We start from the raw sequence: 21028 nt of genomic DNA, 5'->3' as shown, positions 1-21028 counted from the left end.
TGCAAAGAGAATACATCTTCATTGCTGCTTTCAACACTCGGAGAGGCTCCACATGTTCTCGTCAGATGGGACTTCATCACGGTTGTTTCCTTGCTTTGATGAGTCCTGATATACGAGTCTGGATAAACACAATGGTTGATCATGTTGAGTGTACTTTGTCTGTTTCTTAGTGCTGCAGTGCAAAGTGGGCTCTCCAGTGTCTCTTGTGTGTCACTGAAGTCTTGATTCATTCTGCCAAATGCAGTAAAAGCTACGAGTGTGCGTCCTCGAGATGCATTTTTAGCAGACAAAGTTCTAACCAGCTGACTGTTGCTATGCAACTGTGGGAAACTTAAAAATGGACTCAAAATGGCGGATGTATATATTTATATGTGGAAGGTATGAATTCCTTTTTTTCATGGAACAAATCTTATGCTGTTTGCTGTGAATGCTTATCGTGGCTTCCCTGTATAATAACAGTAATCTTGAATATTTAATGAGGACCGTGCTCTTCTGCAACCATCAGTTGGTTTCCAAATGGCCATTTTCTTTCACTAATTTGTACATCGTCTTTACTGAGCCTGCATGTCTTATTTTTTTTGGGGGGGGCAGCAAAATAAGACTGGAAAAACACAATCCCATTCTTTCAGGCACTGTTTGAAGCCTCATTCTTTCATCATCAGTGTCTTTACTGCAGTCTGAAAAGATGAACGTTTGGAGCTAGTTTAAAATGGGAGCAAAAAATGGAGTGCAGCTAATTATTATTTTCATTCTTCATTCTGTCAATGTTGTATGATATTAATAGAACGGTAAAACGCAAGCCAGTAAATACATATGACGGCCGTTCAAATGATAGTCTGGTCGGCAACCGCATCTACCTACCTGATGCCAGCTGGGCTACGGGCGAGAGGTGGGGCACACCCCGGATGAGACGCCAGCTCCATCGCGGGGCTGGAATCGCACGCACTAAGAGGAAAAGGGACTCCGCTAGCGCGACCCATGCCACTTCCGTGGAGCATAAAACTCGGAGGCTACATTCTCAATTACATTTTTAATTTAGTTATTTTTGAGGATCCACTGCATTGATTTATGTTTTAAATAGAATTCTAATTTTCTCTTAACAAATGTAGTGTGGATTAATCAATTAGCTATTCTTTTAAAAATGCCCATTGGACTTTTGCAGGGACCTTGATGTGCTGTTTTTCCAGCCAGCAGCAGATCTTCCTGTGATTATCTGTCTGATGGATCTTTTGTGTCGTCTAGGTGACCAACTAAGATTGACAGATGTGTGACACGATGGAGAACCACTTCCTGCTCCCAGTGGAGATCTGAGTTCTGGGACACGGAGGTAGGTAAGGACGGGAGAATTAATATCACGCTTCTCAAACTTCCTCATTCAAGTCATTTTAACAAACAAAAGACATTTCTCAATTTGAGTCGGATCGATTTAAATGACCGGAAGTCAAAGTTGCCTCAACAACTTGAGTTCACATGGCAAATGAAACGCTTGCCCCGCCAATGGAAACTGTCACCAGTGAATCTTTGACAGTTTGACAGGATGGAGTAACGGAATGAGTCGGCTATTCGAGAACTGCTGAACAAGCTAAACGGAGGCTCTAAATTCACATATTCTCAGATTTAAGGCGCATGCTCATAGAAAAGATTTGCCTCGTATCATCGTTTCCACAGTGAACATGATCTCTGGCAACAGCACACACTCTTCACTCGCTCCTCTCACTTTTCTAACATTTTCACGCTTATCTGTGCCCTTCAGAGGCAAGAATTTCCCTTCCAATTGTTTGGAAGGGTCATTTTTCACCTCTTGTATGACAGACTCTTAAGCCTTTCACGGCAGAGAAAGAGAAGCGTGTCCAAGTCAAATTGGTGCATCCAGGATGTGTTGCATTTAATCAGTCCTAATTTGATTTTGTAAGAAAGGTCAAAGACGAGTGTGAAAGGCTGTCAGTTGCAATTCCTTTAATAGGTTAAAACTCCAAGCTTGTTTTTGTTGGTGGGGAAACATTTCTGCTGATATTTTTGTATGCATTGCTCGTTTCCTGCAGTCAAATAACAATCTGTGCCTTTCTGAAGCATTACCTGTTGCCTGAGCTCATTCAGTTCTTTTAACTCAACATGTCAGCAAGTTAGCCCAGATACAACTGCAATACGTTTACGGCACGCTTCTGTCACATGCGACAAGCTGCGGGATAACGAAGTTCAATGTGCAGAGAGTGAATGTGTGTGTTCTAGTCATTATCCCTAATCCCATGCTATTAAAACAAGCTCCATCGCAGCTTTATGCAGGCGACAAAAGCAATGCTGTAGTTTTCAAACAGTTTTATCCAAGGTCCCCGGTGTCACTATTCTGCAACTGTTGCACTAAATCAGAAAATGTTTGTCCAAACGAGGACTGGATTATCTGGTATTTATTCTCTTTAATGCGTTATAGTTCATAGTTCAAACTTGAACATTCTAAAGGTCTTAAGTTGTCTGTCATTGCGAAGTATAAAAATGTGAGCACTAATTCAGTTTAAGTACGGTTTACTTTCTATTTGTTCTGTTGGACCGACAGCCTGAGAGTCTCGTACGTCTGTTCCATAGATGGTTCATAAGATTAAAAAAGTTAAAGCACATTCACGTTTTGATTGTGAAGAGGAAGTCCATCTGTGTGATTGTGCTACTGTCATTCCGTCTCCATGGTGACGGCTGAGGTTGCTGGGGTGACTCTTAAGTAGCCTTGTGGCCAGCATTACAGCTTCCATATTCCGGGGAAGTTAAGTACCGCTGACCACTTCTCAACGCCTGTCGGACTTTTGGGTTTTCTACTAATTGTTCGTGCATAAAGTGGTTTCTTTTTATTTCTCTTTGCAGGATAATCCATCGAGTTGAACAACATTTTTTTTTCTGTGTATTGTTTCCCCTGCTCTTGTCTCGTTCCTTTGTGGAAACCAACTATTTGTTTTGTGTCTCCTCCTTTTTCACAATCTCTCCTTTACACTCTCTATCCTGTCTCACCTCTCCTGCTGTCCTCTCCAGGCAGACGAGGAGGGGTGGTCTCTGAAGAAGATGCTGGTTTCAGAGCGCAGTGTTGTCGAAGAATGGCTCTCAGAATTCAAGGTAAAGGCCATTCTCTGCTCTCCATCATGACTCGCGTGAATTAAGTGTTCTTCTGGAGGTCATCCTTTTGATGCCTAGTTTCCCAGAGGGCCGCACACTGCCAGAAGACGAATGAAAGAGTGCAAAGAGAGCGAGTTATTGCATGTCACCTCTTTAACATTTTTCCTTGGAAAAATTTTAATTAAATTCAGTGATTACTAGTATGAACTGGGGCCATTTAAAGACGGTGACTCGGGGTCGGTGCTTCTTACGTCAGTGTAAGATCATTATGTCCAGCGCACACTCTGTTTAATCTGTTGGACATGTGCTTGTACGGTGAGTAAGCACAGGTTTTACACGCGGTAAAATCAAACCGGCCTCTTTGTTCCTTTAGTTTGCCAACTTTCTAAAACTGTTTTAGTCTTACCATTCTTACCACCGTATTTATCTTCAGGTGCTAAAAGGTAATGAAAACACAAAACGGTAAATGAAACACTAATATTATTGGAAGTGAAACTGGATGAAGATGTTCTACTTCTGAGACACTAGTATTGCACCTTGGACCGTGAAGGTGAACAGGACAACATGAAAGCTGCCCTGATTTTAAGTATTTAAAATGATCCGGATGCAATTAAAGGTAAGACCAAAACAAAATGGCATTTCGTGTTGTTCATCAAGATGCCAGCACAAAATTGTGAAAGAGGAAAATTGGGAGGATGAATAGTGAGGAAAATGAATTGACATGACTCATGGTGTGAGAAATGTAGACCAGGCATGTTGTTCTTTGTGCTAAAAAAGGCCATACTTGGGACACAGATATTTCCGTCCTGTAGTACACAAAGTGGATATTCTGAGCCTGTCCGATATCGCTGTGAACTGTTTCAAAGAAATCTTGTGGTTCCCCTTTCACTTCACCTATTCATTCAATTCAAAATGATTTTTGACACGTACTTAAGACAAGTCACAGTAGGAAAGGTACGGGTGTGCCTGATGAGAATTAACAGCTGCTCTAGCTCATGGTCGCGCCGTCGTGTCACACTCCCGAATAGCAGCACCATTGTCACTGCTATTGGTGACACCTGTTATTAAAGAGAGGCAATGTGTAAGGGTATGAAATTATACTACTGGATGTTAAAATGATGTAATATCGCGGGAAGACGTTTCAAATCGAGCAATAAGATGATCCAATTTAGCAGTCGGCAGTATTTCAATCGTTTTCATTTCTTACTGATTACTGAATCTTGATTACATGGACACATTCCCTCACACTGACGGACTTGAACACAGCTCAGAGTGAAGAGGGGGGGGGCGTTGTATGAAATGTATTATGTCGTGACATGATGTCACCAAATTGGAAAGATTAGATTAAGTCTGAATTTTAATCCCTATTTTCTATAAAGTGTTCTGGATTTACTGATGGGCATGCACCATCGAATGTTTGCGATAGATTCTCCTCAGAGACTCAACAAAAGGATGATAATTAGTGTCTGGAAAAGTATTAAATGTTTGTTTGAAAAAAGGGGTAATTTTAGAACTAGTAGCAGCAACAAATGTTTGTTCTCCTGTGAAGGTGGCTGGAAATGTGTGGAGGCGACGCTGATTCCACTTGCATGTGTAAAATATTAAATTGTTATTCTTGTTTGAAAAATAACATGCCCTCCATCCATGCTAATGAAAATGATGTGTGGAAAGCAGACTAATGAAGACTGCCTCTCCTTTTCATTCATTCATCTGTTACATTACTGGAAAAACCTGTTCATATTCTACTGATGTGCAAATCAGCCCTGGCATCATATGAATATGGTCCAGAATAGATGGATGAATGCCAGCGGTGCAAACTTGCATTATTTTTCATTCCTGTCTGTTTTATTGATGCAGAATTGCACTGATTTGGTTTTTTATACAATTTGCTTTAATTTTCAGAGCAGTATAAGCTGCCTTAAGTTTTACATGGAAAATACTCCAATTGTCTTAATTGTAAATTAAGTATCCTGTTTACATGGACTATATGACATTCAAACACTGTCAAAATCAACAGTCCTCGGTTTCCTAGACATATAATCGTGAATTACGTAGGTGTCATATCTCAAAGATTCACATTTACCAAGGAAACTTTCTTTTGTCATCCCTTTAGTCCTTACCAGACACCCACATCCCCAGCTATGCCGGCAGCCTTCACCTGAAGAAGTCCCTCGTGCCAGCACTCTACAGAGTCATCCAGGACCCCAACAATGAGGTGGGGTACAAAGGGCACAGACGCACGCAACAAGAAGGGCTGTTTCCAGCTGAGGGACATGCATTGCTAGTTAAGACGAGGCAAACGCACCACTGCTTCTGCGGCGGCATGCAATGCGTGCATTGCTCTCTGGGAGAGTGTGATGGACGGGCACGCTACCTGTGAGACGGCACACATGGTTCTTTTATGTAGAAACACGCAGCGCTCTCACTCACAGGGACATCTGCCACCCGCGCTTGAGACGCTACACGCATGGCGAGACGACAAACATGTTCTATATACATGCTTATAATTAGGTGTGTTGCCACACACGAGCACCTTCTGTTTTTAGTTTGTTTCTTTTTAATCCAAGCTTTTCCCTGCACCAGCAAAGCTAAACCAGTGTTCTCTCTTTAAAGCAGCAAAGCATGCTAATTTTAGAGCCAAGGCCGGAGGCATGCAATGACACAGGAATGACTTTTACTCTCAATGATGAACTCCTTACCGCCATCTTACATCTGATTCACTCTTACATGGTCAAGCTCGAGTATTAAAGAAACCACGGAACTGAATTACATTAGCGTTGTCAATTCATACGAATGCAAGTGCTCCAGGAGGGTGCGGTGCGTGTAATGGAGAAGTTGTAAAGTGTGCTTTGCTATTGTGTTGTTTTTTTAGGTGTGACATGCGTATCAAATGCTTCACCGGCTTCATTAGTGAGTTTCTGCTTATATCAGCGGCAGCCCGCCACAGCGTCGCTGCACGGCCCTCCTTTCACCGGGCAGCACAAACGGTGTCCCTGAGTCAACATCTGAGCAGACTTTCAATGGAGCGATTGATCCCCTCTGCTCTCACACACCTCCCACCACCGACCAATAGCAGGGCTTTCCTTTCGTCTGCCTGAACCGCTGAGTTTTACTCAATCGGATATTTATTGATGGTTTGAAACAAAAACATATTGTCTATATAGTGTTGGATATTTTTAATGTTAAACTAGTATGATGACTGGGGGGGGGGGGGTCCTTGTATCTCTTTTCAGATTTCTGCATCCTTTTGGTCATGTTCATATTTTAATGGGTTAATAATACTGGTATAGTAGTTTTTTTGTTTTAGCTTTCATTTTGCCCACCAGCTGCAATACATTTCTAAAGGTTTTCAGAACTGTGCTTATCATTTTCCAATCCAGCTCCTCGAGCCCGTCTGCCACCAGCTCTTTGAGCTGTACCGGAGCTCTGAAGACCGCCTGCGTCGCTTCACCCTGCAGTTTCTTCCAGAACTGGTGTGGGTATACCTACGCGTCACAGCCAGCAGGGATCGCCAGAGCAATGGGTGCATCGAGGCCCTCCTCCTGGGCATCTATAATCTGGTGGGTGTCTGCCATGGCGAGGGTGAGGGGCCGTGAGGGTATAGGCTGCATGTACTACTGCAGCTCATTTATAGCGTCAAGTCTGAGTCTTCCAAAACATTGATTTCATAGTAAACAAACTGAGCCATGGCTTATCATGGTCTGGAACAAGACCCACCTTACCTTTATGTAAGGCCAATGTGTAAATGTTAGATCTGGATATCAGTCCAGGGGTGTTTTCACGCCTGCACATTTATCAACAGAAAAGTCTGAAAATCCAGTCTTAATAAAGTACTTTATTTAGACTGGATTTTATTGAGTACTAGAAGTTTTTTTCTCTCTCTTCATGAAGTGCTATACTTCTCTAATGCAGCTTAGATAGTCGTGACGGACATTGTGTCTGACGTTTCCAACTGTAGACATGGAAAAGGCTCAGCTGTTGCTATGCAAACCATTTATTATATTTTAGCTGTTACAGGTTGAAAATGAGTGAGGCTGTAGGTTTGTTGACATTCAAGACGATCGACAGGGAAAAACCCTCTTCAGGGATAGACTCAGGATAGATTGCATCACTGCAAGACATCCTTGGGGGGGGGGGGGGGGGGGGGTGGACCTAAAGCTAGCAGCATCAATAGAAAGAGCTCCATGCCAGCCAGAACGGCCAAAGGCATAGCCATGCATAATTCATTCCTTTCTGTCTATATACACACACACACACACACACACGCACGCGTTCATAGACCTCTCTCCTACGGTCCCTGATGAGCGGCTTTGCTCTCAGCAGACTATCAGCTATTTGACGATATGCAGCTCGCCAGTGAAGGGCGAGGCCCGAACCGGCTGTAAGCTGAGGCAGAACGCCAGATAAAAGGGCTCAAGTATTTTTGGTACTCCATTCATAAAAATATAGATCAGGGACGCTTTGATGAGTGGATGGATAAATTGCTGTTTGTTGTTTACTCCGCCCAGCCAGGAAATAGAACTCTGGCCACTTTGATCCGAACATGAGAGGAAATAAAGAACCGCTGTGAAATCACGCTAACCACATTTAGCTTTCTATAAAGAGAGCTTCTTCCACAGCTGCTATAAATCGCAGATAAAATCAAGGAACATCTTCCACTCTGTCTCAAAACATGCTTGCTATGTTCATACATCGTTAAAGGAATCACCGATAGCTCTCAACTGAGCCTGAAAGCCACCCACCCCTCCACCTCGGAGATTACTGCTCACTATCTTCTGGTTACAGCGATGACTGGCGTCGGTATTACTTTTAGAAATATTATTTTTTTCTCTGAGTCGTGTGTTTGCATGAAACAAATTATGTGGCGTCGGTTCAATAAAATTAATGTCGGTCAAAACTGAATTTGCATCAGCAGCCTGCGGGACGGTGGATTGTGCAGCAGTTTGTATCCTGCTAAAAGCTCTCCACGGTCTACAGAGTAGGACAGAACAGAGTTGGTCTGAATGTGTTTAACAGAGCAGACTTTTTTTTCTTTCCCTCTTTCTGTTCTGCAGGAGATTGTGGATAAAGACGGGAACAGCCGGCTCCTCTCCTTCACAATTCCCTCTCTGTCCAAGCCATCGATATATCATGAGGTAGGACTCCGGTCTGTCACATCAGTTAAAGCGTTGCACTGATAATGTACGTCACTACTACTACATATACTTTTATTCTCCTCCTGTCTCCTCGTCTTTGCCTTTGGCTCCGTTTAATGTTTTAGCATTAGAAGTGGCTGTTTGGAAGATGGGTTCTCATCTCTGTGTCGGTTTTCTTTAATCGCACCTTCAGCGCTAATTGAGCTGGCCCAAAGACTTCGCTATGAATATATTCCAGTAGAGATTACACAGTTTATTGAGCCTGCCTTTACTTTTGGTGTTGATCCACTTCTGTTATTTGAGAAATCTAAATTAAAAAATTTAGTAGGACAGTCAGACTTTTTGTTGAGTGTTGAGTTTTAAAAATAAATGTCTCTTTCACTCCTTTTTTTTTTTTTTTAAAGTTTCCAGAGTTTTTCCCAACCTGATTGCCAGACAGCAGCACTCGTCTGAGCAGGAATTTCTTCGAACAGGAGCTGCAGTCTTTGGGTGGGGGTTAGATGAAGGCGTTTGCCAGCATTTTAGGCAGTTTTTTCTGCTTTCCAAAGCAGACGAGTGTTTCCCCAAGTGTTATACAGTATGACCGCTCTCAGTGGGTGCAAGAGAGTGTGTTCAACATGACTGCACTGTGTGTGGCGTGTGCTGATGGGGAATTTATTGCTGTAATTACAAGTTTGAGAGACTCTTTGAGAGAATGAAGGAAGCATTGGGGGGGGGGGGCGTATTCATAGCGTATGAACCACATGGTTTCATTATTTGGAAACATCCACTCTCTCTTCACGTTCAGTTTGTCAGGTCGTTTTCAGTTAACTCGACGTAGGAAGAGCGGTTACACTTACGAACCACGCTACGTTGTAGCCTGTTAAAACCTGTCAAACTCCAGTCATGCAAAACAACGCCTATATGCAGCTTATACTACAGAAAGGAAAATAAAAAGATGCTAATATCCACACAAAAGAAGACTAAAATAAAATGAGGACCAAAATTATCCGTGAAAACCCAGGTAGGACACAAAACAACACTAATATCCAGCTAAGAATCATAGATGTTTTCTACAAGTGTTTTGGAACTGCATTAACTTGTGGAAAAAAGGTATATAATATGTTTTTATAAATGGTGGGCATGTAATTGATTGTGTGTTTTTCTTTTGTGTGTGTGTGTGTGTGTGTGCAGCCTTCTTGCCTGGGATCCATGGCACTTACAGAAGGGGCTCTCTGTCAACATGACCTGATCAGAGTGGTGTACAGTGGCCTCCACCCTCAGAGAGAGACCTTCACAGCTCAGAACAGGTGACCAGTCCTATTGCACCAGATGCCAACTGGGAGGGAATCACTTGAGATGCAGTGCAAATCGCAGCAGGGTTTGACTTTCCAGAGGAGCTGACACTTTTTCTTTCAACTACATACAGAAAAATGGACGCGGTGTAAGTTTCAGTAAACGCTGCTGGCATCACCACCCTGAATCCAGTTTTATCCCTTTCAATTTATAATTTCCTTAATCAAAACGGTTGCTTTTATTTCAGTTAAAAGACCACTGAACATGAGCGTATAACCCTCTGACTCTCATTCAGCATCCTCCGGCCAGACTCGGCAGGCCTGAAAGCTTTTCTGGCTCTTATATTTTCTCTGCTTCTGTGGATGCAGGATTATCTCAGCATGATAATGTAGCATCATCACATCCTGCCAGAAAATGCTCTGCTGCTGCACTAAATGCTGCATTCTCTGCCGGTTCTCTGTCTGATAATAGGCAGCCCAACCCGTTTACCTCATCCTTTAGTTGTCCACACACACACACACATTTCACTGCACAAATGCTCCAAATAATGAGACTTTTTGAACTGATCATTTCCAATTTTTAGTTTTTTTTAGCTCACAACAGCAGCATTTATATATTAACAATAGAGACCATTTATTATCTGAATACTCTTACAGGGGATACAGAATATGGATTCTATGTTTATCATTGTGACATGGCGATTCTGTGATTTTCATGTTCTTTCCTGTGCACAACATTGGAAACATTCACAAATGGATCCATTTATTTATCCGGTCAAATCTTCACAAAGTGAGCAGACCTTCCCCACCAGAGACCGTCGCTCAGAAATGGAGCCTTTTGACGATAACTCTTTCAAACTCAATCAGGATTATCACTTATTAAGGAAACGCTTCACTTTTCAAGATGTCGCCACTGTAAAACTCAGAATGAATGTAATGGATGCAGTTTCATTTTGGATGTTTTGTCTTTGTGTGCTTTTCAGTCAAACTTTTTGGAGTTGTGGTTGAATCATTCATGTTTGCATTTTAGTTTGGCCTTATCTGGAGTGTGAATGTCTGAGTGGGTGAACGTGAGGCTCTGTAACGCGCTTTGGGCACCGTGAAGGTGTAGAAATCATTCTATAAGTGCAGTCCATTTCCTGTTTGTTTTCACATAACGAGTCTTATTGGTTTTTTTGCAGGTTTGAAGTGCTGTGTTTCCTTATGCTCTGCTACAACTCTGCTGTGGTCTACATGCCCCTATCGTCCTATCAGTCGGTCTGCAGAATGAGCTCACGGTGAGGAAAACTCCGGGGAACCTCCCGCCCTCTCTCCCTCTGGTCCCCGGTACAGTTTATCCTTAACCTCGCATCGCTTCAAACACTTGATGCAGGAGGATTTGTGCAGTTTTAACCACGCCTCTGCCGCCTTTGATTGGCTGAGTGAAAGCGTAACTGCTGTGCAGCTGTCTGACTCTGTCGGTCTAGAAAACACAGAGACGCCCTGGAGTCTTTGAAAGGATCAATGTGGAATTCACAATGCGAGGCTGTGCAGAGGAGCCGCTGCCCGGTGATTGTTCCACCGCAGCCTGCAGGTGATTCCGGATCATAAGACGTCCCCACTGAGAGAGCAGACGGACGCCGCCTGAAGCGAGTTCAGTCTAGACACACGGCAAACCCACTTTGTAGATTTCATAAAGGAAGAACAATGCGCAGTCTTTGAGTTGAGCCTTGCTGTGTAGCCTGAACATCCCGTCTCCTGACCTTTCCTGACCTCTACAAGTGTGAGCGATTTAACAGCCTGTTCCTTCTGCCTCCTGCGTTGTGCGTTTCCTCGCTACGCAGGAAGGGCCTGATGCTTTCTCTCTTTGGTGTCTGCTGCTGTATGACTTTGCCCGCCCAACTCATGACTGTGTGCGCATGGATGTCGTCCCTCTTCAGGTTGTGTGTATGTGGTTTCCCTCGGCAACAGCAGAAGCTGTGGAGGGAACCGTGTAACCGCGTGCTGCTGGACCCGGAGTTCATGGTGCAGATGCTGACTGCGGTCTATCACGCCATGTACGTATCTTTTTAAAGCAGTTGTGTGTGTGTGTGTGTGTGTGTGTCTGTCCTAAAACGGCTGCCATCAAAGCAAACAAGCAAAGCTATACATTGAGTTTGAACCAAAATTAGCAAAACGGTGCCTTTGTAAATATGAGCTGCAAACCCCTTTCACATTTAAATCGTTGTTACGGCCTAAAATGAGGCATAACATATTTAGTCAGGACACAGAGGCGACGATGAAGGTTTAACATTCAATTTTATTGATTGTTCAGAAAGTACGCTCTTTCCATGTGCCCTGAAACAAAAAAGTCTGCAACTCAAGATGGACCCGATGAGCCGGCCAAAATCAACAAAAGGGCGTCTTCATAGAACCTGCTCCCACATCAAAGCTAAAAGGAAAAAACCGGCCCCGAACCAACCCAAAAAAGTTATGAAAACAGGACCGCCGGGCCAAACAGCCAAAATGAGCAAAAGCCAGAGCGGCAACAAAACAAAGACAAAAAAAAAACATGGGCAGGCTCTCACTTATGACGTTTGGCCTGCAGCCACAAAAACAGGTGACTGGAACAGCCTGTTGGCACAGGTGTGCCAAATGGTGCTGCTGGGAGAGCGGCAGCATTAGTGAGAGAGAGAGAGAGAGAGAGAGGGAGAGAGAGAGAGCGACCCAAAGCGCCTGAAGGCCAGTATATTTATAGGCTGGGAAGAGGCAGCGCTTCAGACCGCCAAAATACAAAAACTTCCTAATTACAAAAGGTATGTACAAAAACCTCCCTAAAACGAAATGATATCAGTACAAAAAGTGTCAAAGACCATTCTTGGATCTACCCCGAACCTCCCGCGGGCAGAGCAATGTGCAGAGCACATAACGTTGATTCATCAAATATATGCATTATGGCTGCCTGGGAATCAGACCCCGTGGGATCTCGTCAGAGACTCTTAGTTGCACAAATAATGGAATATTTATGTGTGTAGATACAATGGTGAGTGGGAGATGGGACGGGAGGCTCTGGAGGACGTTCTGTACCGAGCCCAGCTGGAGCTTTATTCCCAACCCCTCTTGGTAAGGCTAATAACATTTTACAGATGGAGCCGCTGAATGGTAACTTGAACCTCCGCGTTTTTTTTATTTTTATTCCCTGCTTATTGGTCTTTGTCTGAATGTGTCAACTCCAGCTGGGGAACGCCATGAGGAACTCGCTGCCGGACAGCGCTCCCAATGAACCACTGGGACGCAAAGTGCTCCAGGTGGAGGTGACGCCCACCATCAGGCGCATCTCCATCTCGGCCATCACCACCGCCTCCATCCGACGCCACCGCTGGAAGAGAGAAGGTAAGAGTGCTGCAGCCCCGGAAACGGGAAAGACCTCCAGAGTGGCCTCCGAACAGACGTAAACCCGGCATCGGTGGCCTTTCATGTTCCTCGCTTTGTGCACCTTCGCTCAGGTAGACTCTGCTGCCGTGTTTGTGCCACTCGCTGCTCTTTACTGCTTCCATTCGCTTGTCCCGCCTACTCCGTATGTGCCGAGCTCCGTGTGACCAGTTACATTTTTAGGCAAATTGGTGCCTGCACTGGCCTGCATTTGCCCCGGTAGCTGGGTGCTTAATGGGGCAGATAAGGTCTTTAAATGGCACGTTCCTTTCTTTAGTTTTAGTGTTGGGCCGGCTGTGCTCACGATGGATGAGGCCAGAATCACCCGAGGCTGGCTCCGGCTAAAGAACCGTGTTTCCCCCCCGTCTGTGTTGTTGACTCCCAGATTGTTTTGACTACTCGGCTGATGCAGAGTTGAGCCTCTTCGTCAATCCTCCTAGCCTCGCCCAGAACCACCACCGCCGCACTCGCGGGGACCCTGCGGCCAATGAGGAGAGAGGAGGGCCTCCTCAAAGCCACCGCCGCAGCAGCAGCAGCGCCATACCCCCCATCACATTTGAGGGTAGGGGTTGCGGGCTGAACTCGCAATGCAGGAGGAGGATGTGCCCCCCCCCCCCTTCAATCTGTATCTTCCAAATGCTCCTGCGCCTCCTCAGCTAAAGAGGGTGAACTCTGCCATTCTGTTTTGGCTGCCTCATCACTTCCCCAGAGTATACTAACTCATCCAGTAGACCCTCAGCCAGCCCCCCCCCCCCCCTGCTACCAGACCCCTGCTATTCTGTTTATTACTCACTGTGGACGACTTGCCTATTCTGGGTTTGAAGGAAGTTTGGCCGATGACCGTTTTGCATGGATCAAGCCGTTTCCCATCGTTTTCCTCATCGTGCGTTCCTTGTGCCGCCGCCATTGTTACTCGCTGAGCATGTTCATTGCCCAACCTGCAGCTTAACAGATCTGTTGATTGGTTCTCTACGTCCGACGGAGTACCTGACGTTGTGCGTCTGCACTGGCTCCTATCCGCTGCCTCCGTCTCGCGTTTCAGTCGAGCGTCTTCGTTTCTAAGCTTTGACGTCTGTTGTGTTGGGCTTGTTTCCTCAGCTCAGTGAGTGGGAATGGGCTTTTCATCATGCATGCGCATGGGAAGCAAGCATCTGGTAAACTGAGTACATGAGAACCTGGAGTACTAAACGTTTTATCGGAGTAAATGTTTTCAAGAATGGCAAATACAGTAGTTATATTCAGCATAATTTTAGGAAAATTATTTCAAAAATGACCATTGAAACTTCTGTCAGAGGCCTTGAAAGGGATTTCTATATTTTAATACTCAGTGCATGTGTGTCAATGAGAAGGTCCCAGAGAGAACAGTGAGGTTACAAGGAATAGACGTAAAGAAGCGAGAGGACTTCGGGTTCCTCGGGTCAACAGTGCAGAGTGATGGAGAGAATGTGGAAAGGAAGTGAAGAATCGTGTGCAGGCAGGCTGGAACGGGTGGATGAAAGTATCAGGTGTGTTTATGTGATAGAGTCAGCGAGGATGAAGGGAAAGGTCTACAAGACAGTGGTGAGGCCGGCCATGATGGACGGCTTAGAGACAGTGTCTTTGAGGAAAAGACAGGAGGCGGAGCTAGAAGTGGAGGAGATGAAGATGCTGATGTTCTCCTTGGGAGTGAGGATTAGAAATAGGATTAGAAATCAGAGAATAAGAGGGACAGTGAAGGTTAGACGTCCCTCAGGACAGACTTCGATGGTTTGGACATGTCCAGAGGAGAGAAGGGGACTATATCAGAAGGATGCTGAGGATGGAACTGCCAGGGAACAGAGCTAGATGTCGATAAACGGAATTCCCTTTTAAAACGTCCTGAATCTGGAGCTGCTTAGTAACGGAAACGATCCTTCTGATGGACGGTTAAATGAAAACTGCATTTACTTTTCAAAACAATTCTTCATGATTTAGTCACACATTTTTATTTATTCCAGTGTTTCTGATTAGATTCACATTACAGTTTAAACAAACGTAATACAGCCCTGAGATACTCTGCTGATGAATATCTGATAGTTATTTGTTCCATCATTGAGAACTCACAATGTTGACCCACATGTCAGGTTCACCTGCTTCGTGCTGCATCATCATCATCTTCGTCACAAAACTCAAAACATATTATTTTCCCAGAAATTCAGGTTACTTTCTTTTAATGGGTTTGCGTTTATTTTTGACAGTCTGCTCAGTCCTGCTGTTTTAAAAAGGATCCGCGCTCCACGGCTGAAGCGGCACAGAGACCAAGAAAGCGTGGATAGAAACGTGTTGCGCTCAGGAACGCTAAAGCGGTAACTCTGCAATCCTGCAAAGCTCTGAGGAACTTTGAGCTTGTTGTTTACAGCCCGGCCCATTTGGCCTTGCTGTCCGCTCTACCCAGAGCGCTATTGATTAGCTGCATCGCTGTCCAGTGAGGTGTCTGGACTCGCCTCGGTGCTTTCCACAGATTGGCGTGTGACCTGTGGGCTAGCGCTGCGGGAGAAATGTGTGTGTGTGTGGGGGGGGGGGGGGGGGGGGGGGCAGGAGAGCATGTGAGCATGCGTCTCCTCCTCACATTACGCATGCGAGTCCAGACCGTCTCGGTTCCTCTGATTCTTTTCTGCTTCTGCTTTCGGTTCCACCCAGTATTGCACGTCTCTCTGAAGCATGTCAGCCGATCCTCTGTCTCTTCTGTTTGACGGGCTTCATCCTGCCGACGTTACGTCAGTAACGTTCATCATCTCTAACGTTCTATATTGTCTTTTTCCCTTTCAGCTTTCAAATGATGAGGCCATAGCATTTTGAGCTGTTTGAGTTTTCTACTTGTCAGTTCTAGCAATGCCAAAGTAGCACCAGGTAGTACATTTGTTAGCCGTTATCTTTCGAGTGTGTCTTATTTTGCTAATCAAGCTATACTCTTATCAGGAATGTTATTGAATTAAAGGTCCCATATTATTCCTCTTTTTCCTCAAGTTAACGCAGTTCCCAAACACTTGTATGAAATCTCTGTGCCAGTCTTTGGTTAAAACGGCAAACAGATGCTGCGCGGTCGGAACATAGATCGACCGGTAAATGGAGCGCTTCGCCTTTCGGCTCGGCTTCCTCGTCACCATGACGGTGGAGACAGCGCAGACACAGGGACGCGCGCGCGCACATCTTGTGCACGTCCCCCCCCCGGCTTGACGTCAAGCCGAGAGGGATTCCTTCCAGACCTAAGCGAACTACGGAGGATTGACCGGATGGTTTATTTAGCCGTTTTTGGGTTAAGGACCCAAACTCACCATAATAGTGTAGAAACATGAGCGTTTCTCATAGCATGGGACCTTTAGGACCACGATAGAGCAGATTTCAGAGTGGTTGTGTCCCGTCTAGAACTTCTCCTGAGACTGGTGAATGAAGCAGCTCGGTGTGAATGTCGCCGCTGCTTGAAGGCTGCCGGGGATTTATTTATTTTTCGGATTTATCCTAAGTCCGTGTTTGTTGCAGGCCTCTACACATCACCGGCAACGAGACGTGTTCTCTCTGGATTACGGTGACGCTTGTCTAGATTCTTACTGTTGCTAATATGCTAGCATGGTAACGGTCTAGCAGCTGCCGCATGCTAAGTCTCACACCGGACTAAAAGCATTCGGAGCTCGTTTCCTTTGATGTGCCTCCGTGGCCGTCTCACTCACGCTTCCGTTTGTCTGCCGTGTGTTTCTCTCTCGTGTATTTGTGCGTGCTTTTATTCAGATGCCGACGGCATGAGCGGTGGGGAGGACTCCTTCAATCTCAACGACCCCGACGAGGGATTCTCCTCCGGCGCGTCGAACAGCAGCCAGCCCGGCGGCACCAAGGCGTGTGGCGGCGTGGGGCCGAGGGGCGGCGGCCTGAACAGCAGCAGCATCAAGAAAGCCATCACTGCCAGGCTGTCTCGGGAGAAGGAGAAGGAGAGGGAGAGGGAGTCGGAGGCTGATGCGAGGAGACGCCACCAGAGGCAGCAGTCGCCTCCGGCCAGCATCGACTTGGATGCCATCCAGCTGAGCCCCATAAAGAAGCGCCTGAGCTTCCGGGCGGGGCCCACGCTGGTCCGGACCGGCAGCACCTCCTCCAGCAAGTCCTTCGACTGCACGAATTTCAACCTGAATGGGGGCGATGAGGACGGCGAGGAGGCGACGGGGGGCTCTGACAAAGAGGGAGGGCTTCCGGCAGGAGGCTCCCACCGCCACTCCACCATTAGCCTGAAGGAGGAGCACCTGATCAGGCCAGAAGAGGCCCAGGACGTCCTGTCAACTCCCCTCTCCAAGCAGTCTCGCTCCCCCAGCTTCAACATGCAGATCATTTCACAGGTCTGATGTGCGGGGCAGGGCACACACACACACACACACACACACACACACACGCACACGCACACGCAGCAACACATTCTGATTTGTGTCTCGACCTTTTTAGCATCCTCACACCTTCAAACGATCGTGACCTGCAGGCGTCGCTGGTTTGCTGTAACATCGTCCAGCATGTCGCCGCGTCTCGGCTGAGTGTTCCGCGCAGAACCTCCTCAGGAGGAGGAAGGAGGATACCGGTTTAGCTGTAGGGAGATTATTTATTCCTTCTTATTTCTGTCCAAAAAAACAATCAGCAATAACGCCACCTCCCATGAGGAGAAGAGCGGGGTCTCCTCATTCCTTCCATTTCATTCCTGGGCTCACGTGCAATTGTCTTGCTGATTGATTATCCTCCTTGTTAATTGTTGCTTTTAATTGAGCATAAATGGTTTGAGGAATAAAATGTATTGCATTTTTTTTTTTTTTGTTATGTTTTATTGCAATCCAAAGACAGTTGCATTTGTTTTTCTTCGATTGTTGCTGGAAATGAGTCGGACCCAAGGGATTCTCTCGTCTTGACGTTCACTTTGGAAAATCGGCCTTTGATTATTGTGTTAACCAATCTGGAATGTGGCGAGGGATTTTGTCTTGCCTCGAGCTTCTAACTGGACAAATCAGAGGAAACCATTAATCTGCAGCGAGCAGAGGATTAATTCATCTCAGAACTTGATGTGAAATTGAAGCTGATCTTTGCAGAAGATTAAAACAATTCAGAAAACGCACGTTTTGGCCCGAAGCTAAAAGGCAATCACTGTTTAGTGGCTCCTTCCACCTGAAAGCTCTTGCTGGTGTTCGGTTTGCATGTGGGTGTCGCGTCTGAGCTGGTGCATTACTGCCCCCTGGAGGCTGGTATCAGTCACTGCGCATCAGGCGTCACTGTGACGTTTTGTCTGGTGTTTTGTGTTCTGATTGGATGCTCATGAAACATTTTGTTCTACCTCATCACCTGCCACTCAGACGGACGCAGGATTTAAGGACGCCGTTAAGTTAGAAACCGGAGCGCTTGTAACCGGCGCGGACCAAAAACGGCTCCGCACAGACGGTCGAGTTCATGCAAGGAGTTCTGACTGAAGAGCTCGGCCTTGCGTTTCGCTTCAATGGCATCATACACGGCTGCAAAACAACAACACAACGGTCTTCAGGTTTTCAGGTTTCTGTCAGTCAGCATCAGGGCTGCCCTGATTTTTATTCCCCTGAAATGTCCTGCTTATCTTGTTTCATGTGATTTATTTTTTGCAAGTGCAATTTCTTATTTTATTCTTACGTGCATGGATTTGGATCTGCTATAAAAATGCCTGCATCTGCCTTCCGTAGAGCTCCACACCCAGGCCGAGGGGTTTAAACATGGAAGGCCTGTCTGCATGTTTAGTGCCCTGCTGTCCAGAATTACGAATTAGACGGTGGGCCAAACCCAAATCTTGTCCTTTGCCATATGTGCCAATACGCATCCTCTCCTTAAGTTAAAAAACAAAAAACCTTATTATTACGTGTCTTAAATTAAAATGCCTATTTTTTTCCGTTTCCTGGTCTTCTTTTTTTTAAGTCGGGTGACAAAAGACATGATTGGACGTATGGCTCAATCTGCCCTTAGATGGCGCTCCACCTACTTTGCCATACATTTTCTTTTGTCGCGATTGCGTGCGACCTGCTGTACGTCCACGCTCATGACTACATTGCTGTTCGCTTGTACACGCCGTGTATTATGCTTCAGTGTACTGTAGCTGTCAGCTGTTGTATTGCTCAAGTGTAAATGTGACTGAATGGTAAATGTATATAAAAGTCAGTTCCTTCTGCAGTGAGAAGTCCCCCCCCCACACACACACACACACACACACACACACACGTGCTCCCACTGTCCTGGAATCCTCCCCTCATGCCCCCCCCCCACCTTTCTCTGCTAGGGTGGGAGGGTGCAGCTGGAGTTCACGCTCACCCGGTCGGTCTGGCGATCCCTGTGCCGTGTGGCTCAAACAGTCACCTTCACATTTGCTGTATTTTATTTTTTTTGCTGTGATTCGAGTGGCTGTTTTAAAACTGGTGATGTGTTCATGTCATTTCTGATCGCCCCTGGCCAACGTTTACCGGCAGCCATGTTGGTACTGTATGTTGACTTGGACTAACCGTTAGACAAATGTCCCTCGATGTCTGGCGTTATCTGCGTGTGCTCAGGGCTGGAATTGAACACACCAGTGAATGTGGGTTCAAACTGGGGCTGGAATTGGGATCCCCGAAGTTCCACTTGCATTTCAAAATCTAATTTGTAGGTTGCTAAAAAAAAAAGTCTTTGAATTTGTACTTTGCTACTTTTACTGGTGGGCAAAGTTCGTTTCCTGTCCTGCATGTGATATCTGTGGGCTTCGTTTTCATACAGTATAATGCACTTTATTCCATCACCACGCTCCTCAAGATAGTTAATTGAAATGATATATAAATATATATGTGTGTAAAATGTGTGTACACTCGATGCAGGGTTTTAGTCTCTTCAAAGTAGTGCGTCTTTGTGATGTCACATCCAACACAATGCTATTTTTGTTAAAGTCTAAGGGTACAACTATTTATTATATTTTCAAAACCAAACAAAAAGGGGTCGCAAAGGTCTCAGGAGTTTATCAAAGAAGCTATTTTAAAAACTGGCCGCACCAAAATTTCTGTTTCTGAAGTCAGAATTGATTCTATGCAACATTTCCCCCCTCCGGTCAGGTGGGATAGGGCCGACGCATTGTTTTTTAAGGTGCAGGTTCCTGACACCGTCCCCATCCGGTGATTCTATTTGTACACCCTGTTGCAGAGTGAAGGGCGTCTCTGGGAGGGCGGGGGGGGGGAGCAATCAGACCAATCGAATCGAGAGAATGCCACACATGGACTTTTTTTGGTGCATGTTTGAGCCCTTCTGTAAGTTTGCTGCTCTGCAACTCTGAACCATCCGCTGGTGTATGAGAATATAAACAAATGATAAATGATGAATCTCACCTTGAGGCTTCAAGCGAAGCTGCTGGACCACGTGATAACACTGTACTGATGATGTCGTATAGGTGGAGAGAGAGAGAGAGAGAGACTTATTTTAAATCTTGTAAATAAATCATGTACAAAATGAGATCAAGATGGATATTTAAAAAAACAGGCTCATTCTGAGATGCAGAGATAAATTAATCTGTATATTGAATAAATATTGTGCCGTAAGGAGTACCTGCTTGTCTTTTCTTTTCTTTTTTTTATGTCGTCCGTTGATAAATCTGATTAGAGGTTAAATATTTACTGAATGAAATTAAATTTGTAAAGAGGAAAGTTGTCTGAAGTCGTAGTATTGTATTTCTGGTTGTGATTTCATTTGAACTCGATAGACTTAAAGGATATTTGAAGCAAAACTACTGAACAATATTAATCTTGAACGTGAGGCTTTGTTTCTTCTTCCTCTGAGATGAATGCTAAACATCTTCAGATATTCAGGATACATTTCAAAGTTTATTTTGGCGTTCAATAAAGCAAATAATTTTAGTAAAGTGAGAATAAAAATGAGTTGTTTTAAAACTTACAATTTAATTGGTGTTTACAGATCTGTAAACACCAATGTAGAAAATAAAGCCAGCTATGATTTTCCCACAAACTAAAAAAAAACCTTAAAAAACATTTGAAAATAAATGTAATACCCATTCAAATCTTTATATAAACATTTACACAAATATCTAAATAGTCCTAAATATCTCAGTAAACCCAGCTTCTTGTTCCAATCAGAGGGAATTTAATATTTAAAGCCTCC

The 21028-nt window shown here is 45.0% G+C and overlaps 1 protein-coding gene across 1 annotated transcript; it reads left to right on the top strand.

Annotated features, from left to right (window-relative positions):
* Positions 1 to 3045: 3045 nt before the first annotated feature.
* On the top strand, positions 3046 to 17297 carry LOC137902240 (hyccin 2). Its single transcript, XM_068746317.1, has 10 exons — positions 3046 to 3096; positions 5210 to 5311; positions 6477 to 6656; positions 8151 to 8231; positions 9405 to 9520; positions 10687 to 10782; positions 11425 to 11541; positions 12499 to 12586; positions 12700 to 12856; positions 16640 to 17297. The coding sequence occupies exons 1-10, from the start codon at positions 3046 to 3048 to the stop codon at positions 17239 to 17241; spliced, it is 1590 nt and encodes a 529-aa protein (XP_068602418.1). The 3' UTR covers positions 17242 to 17297.
* The last annotated feature ends 3731 nt before the right edge of the window (positions 17298 to 21028 follow it).

The sequence above is a fragment of the Brachionichthys hirsutus genome, chromosome 12, assembly GCF_040956055.1.
Source record: "Brachionichthys hirsutus isolate HB-005 chromosome 12, CSIRO-AGI_Bhir_v1, whole genome shotgun sequence".
Taxonomy (NCBI): Eukaryota; Metazoa; Chordata; class Actinopteri; order Lophiiformes; family Brachionichthyidae; genus Brachionichthys; species Brachionichthys hirsutus.
This window is presented reverse-complemented; position numbering and strand designations above follow the sequence as displayed.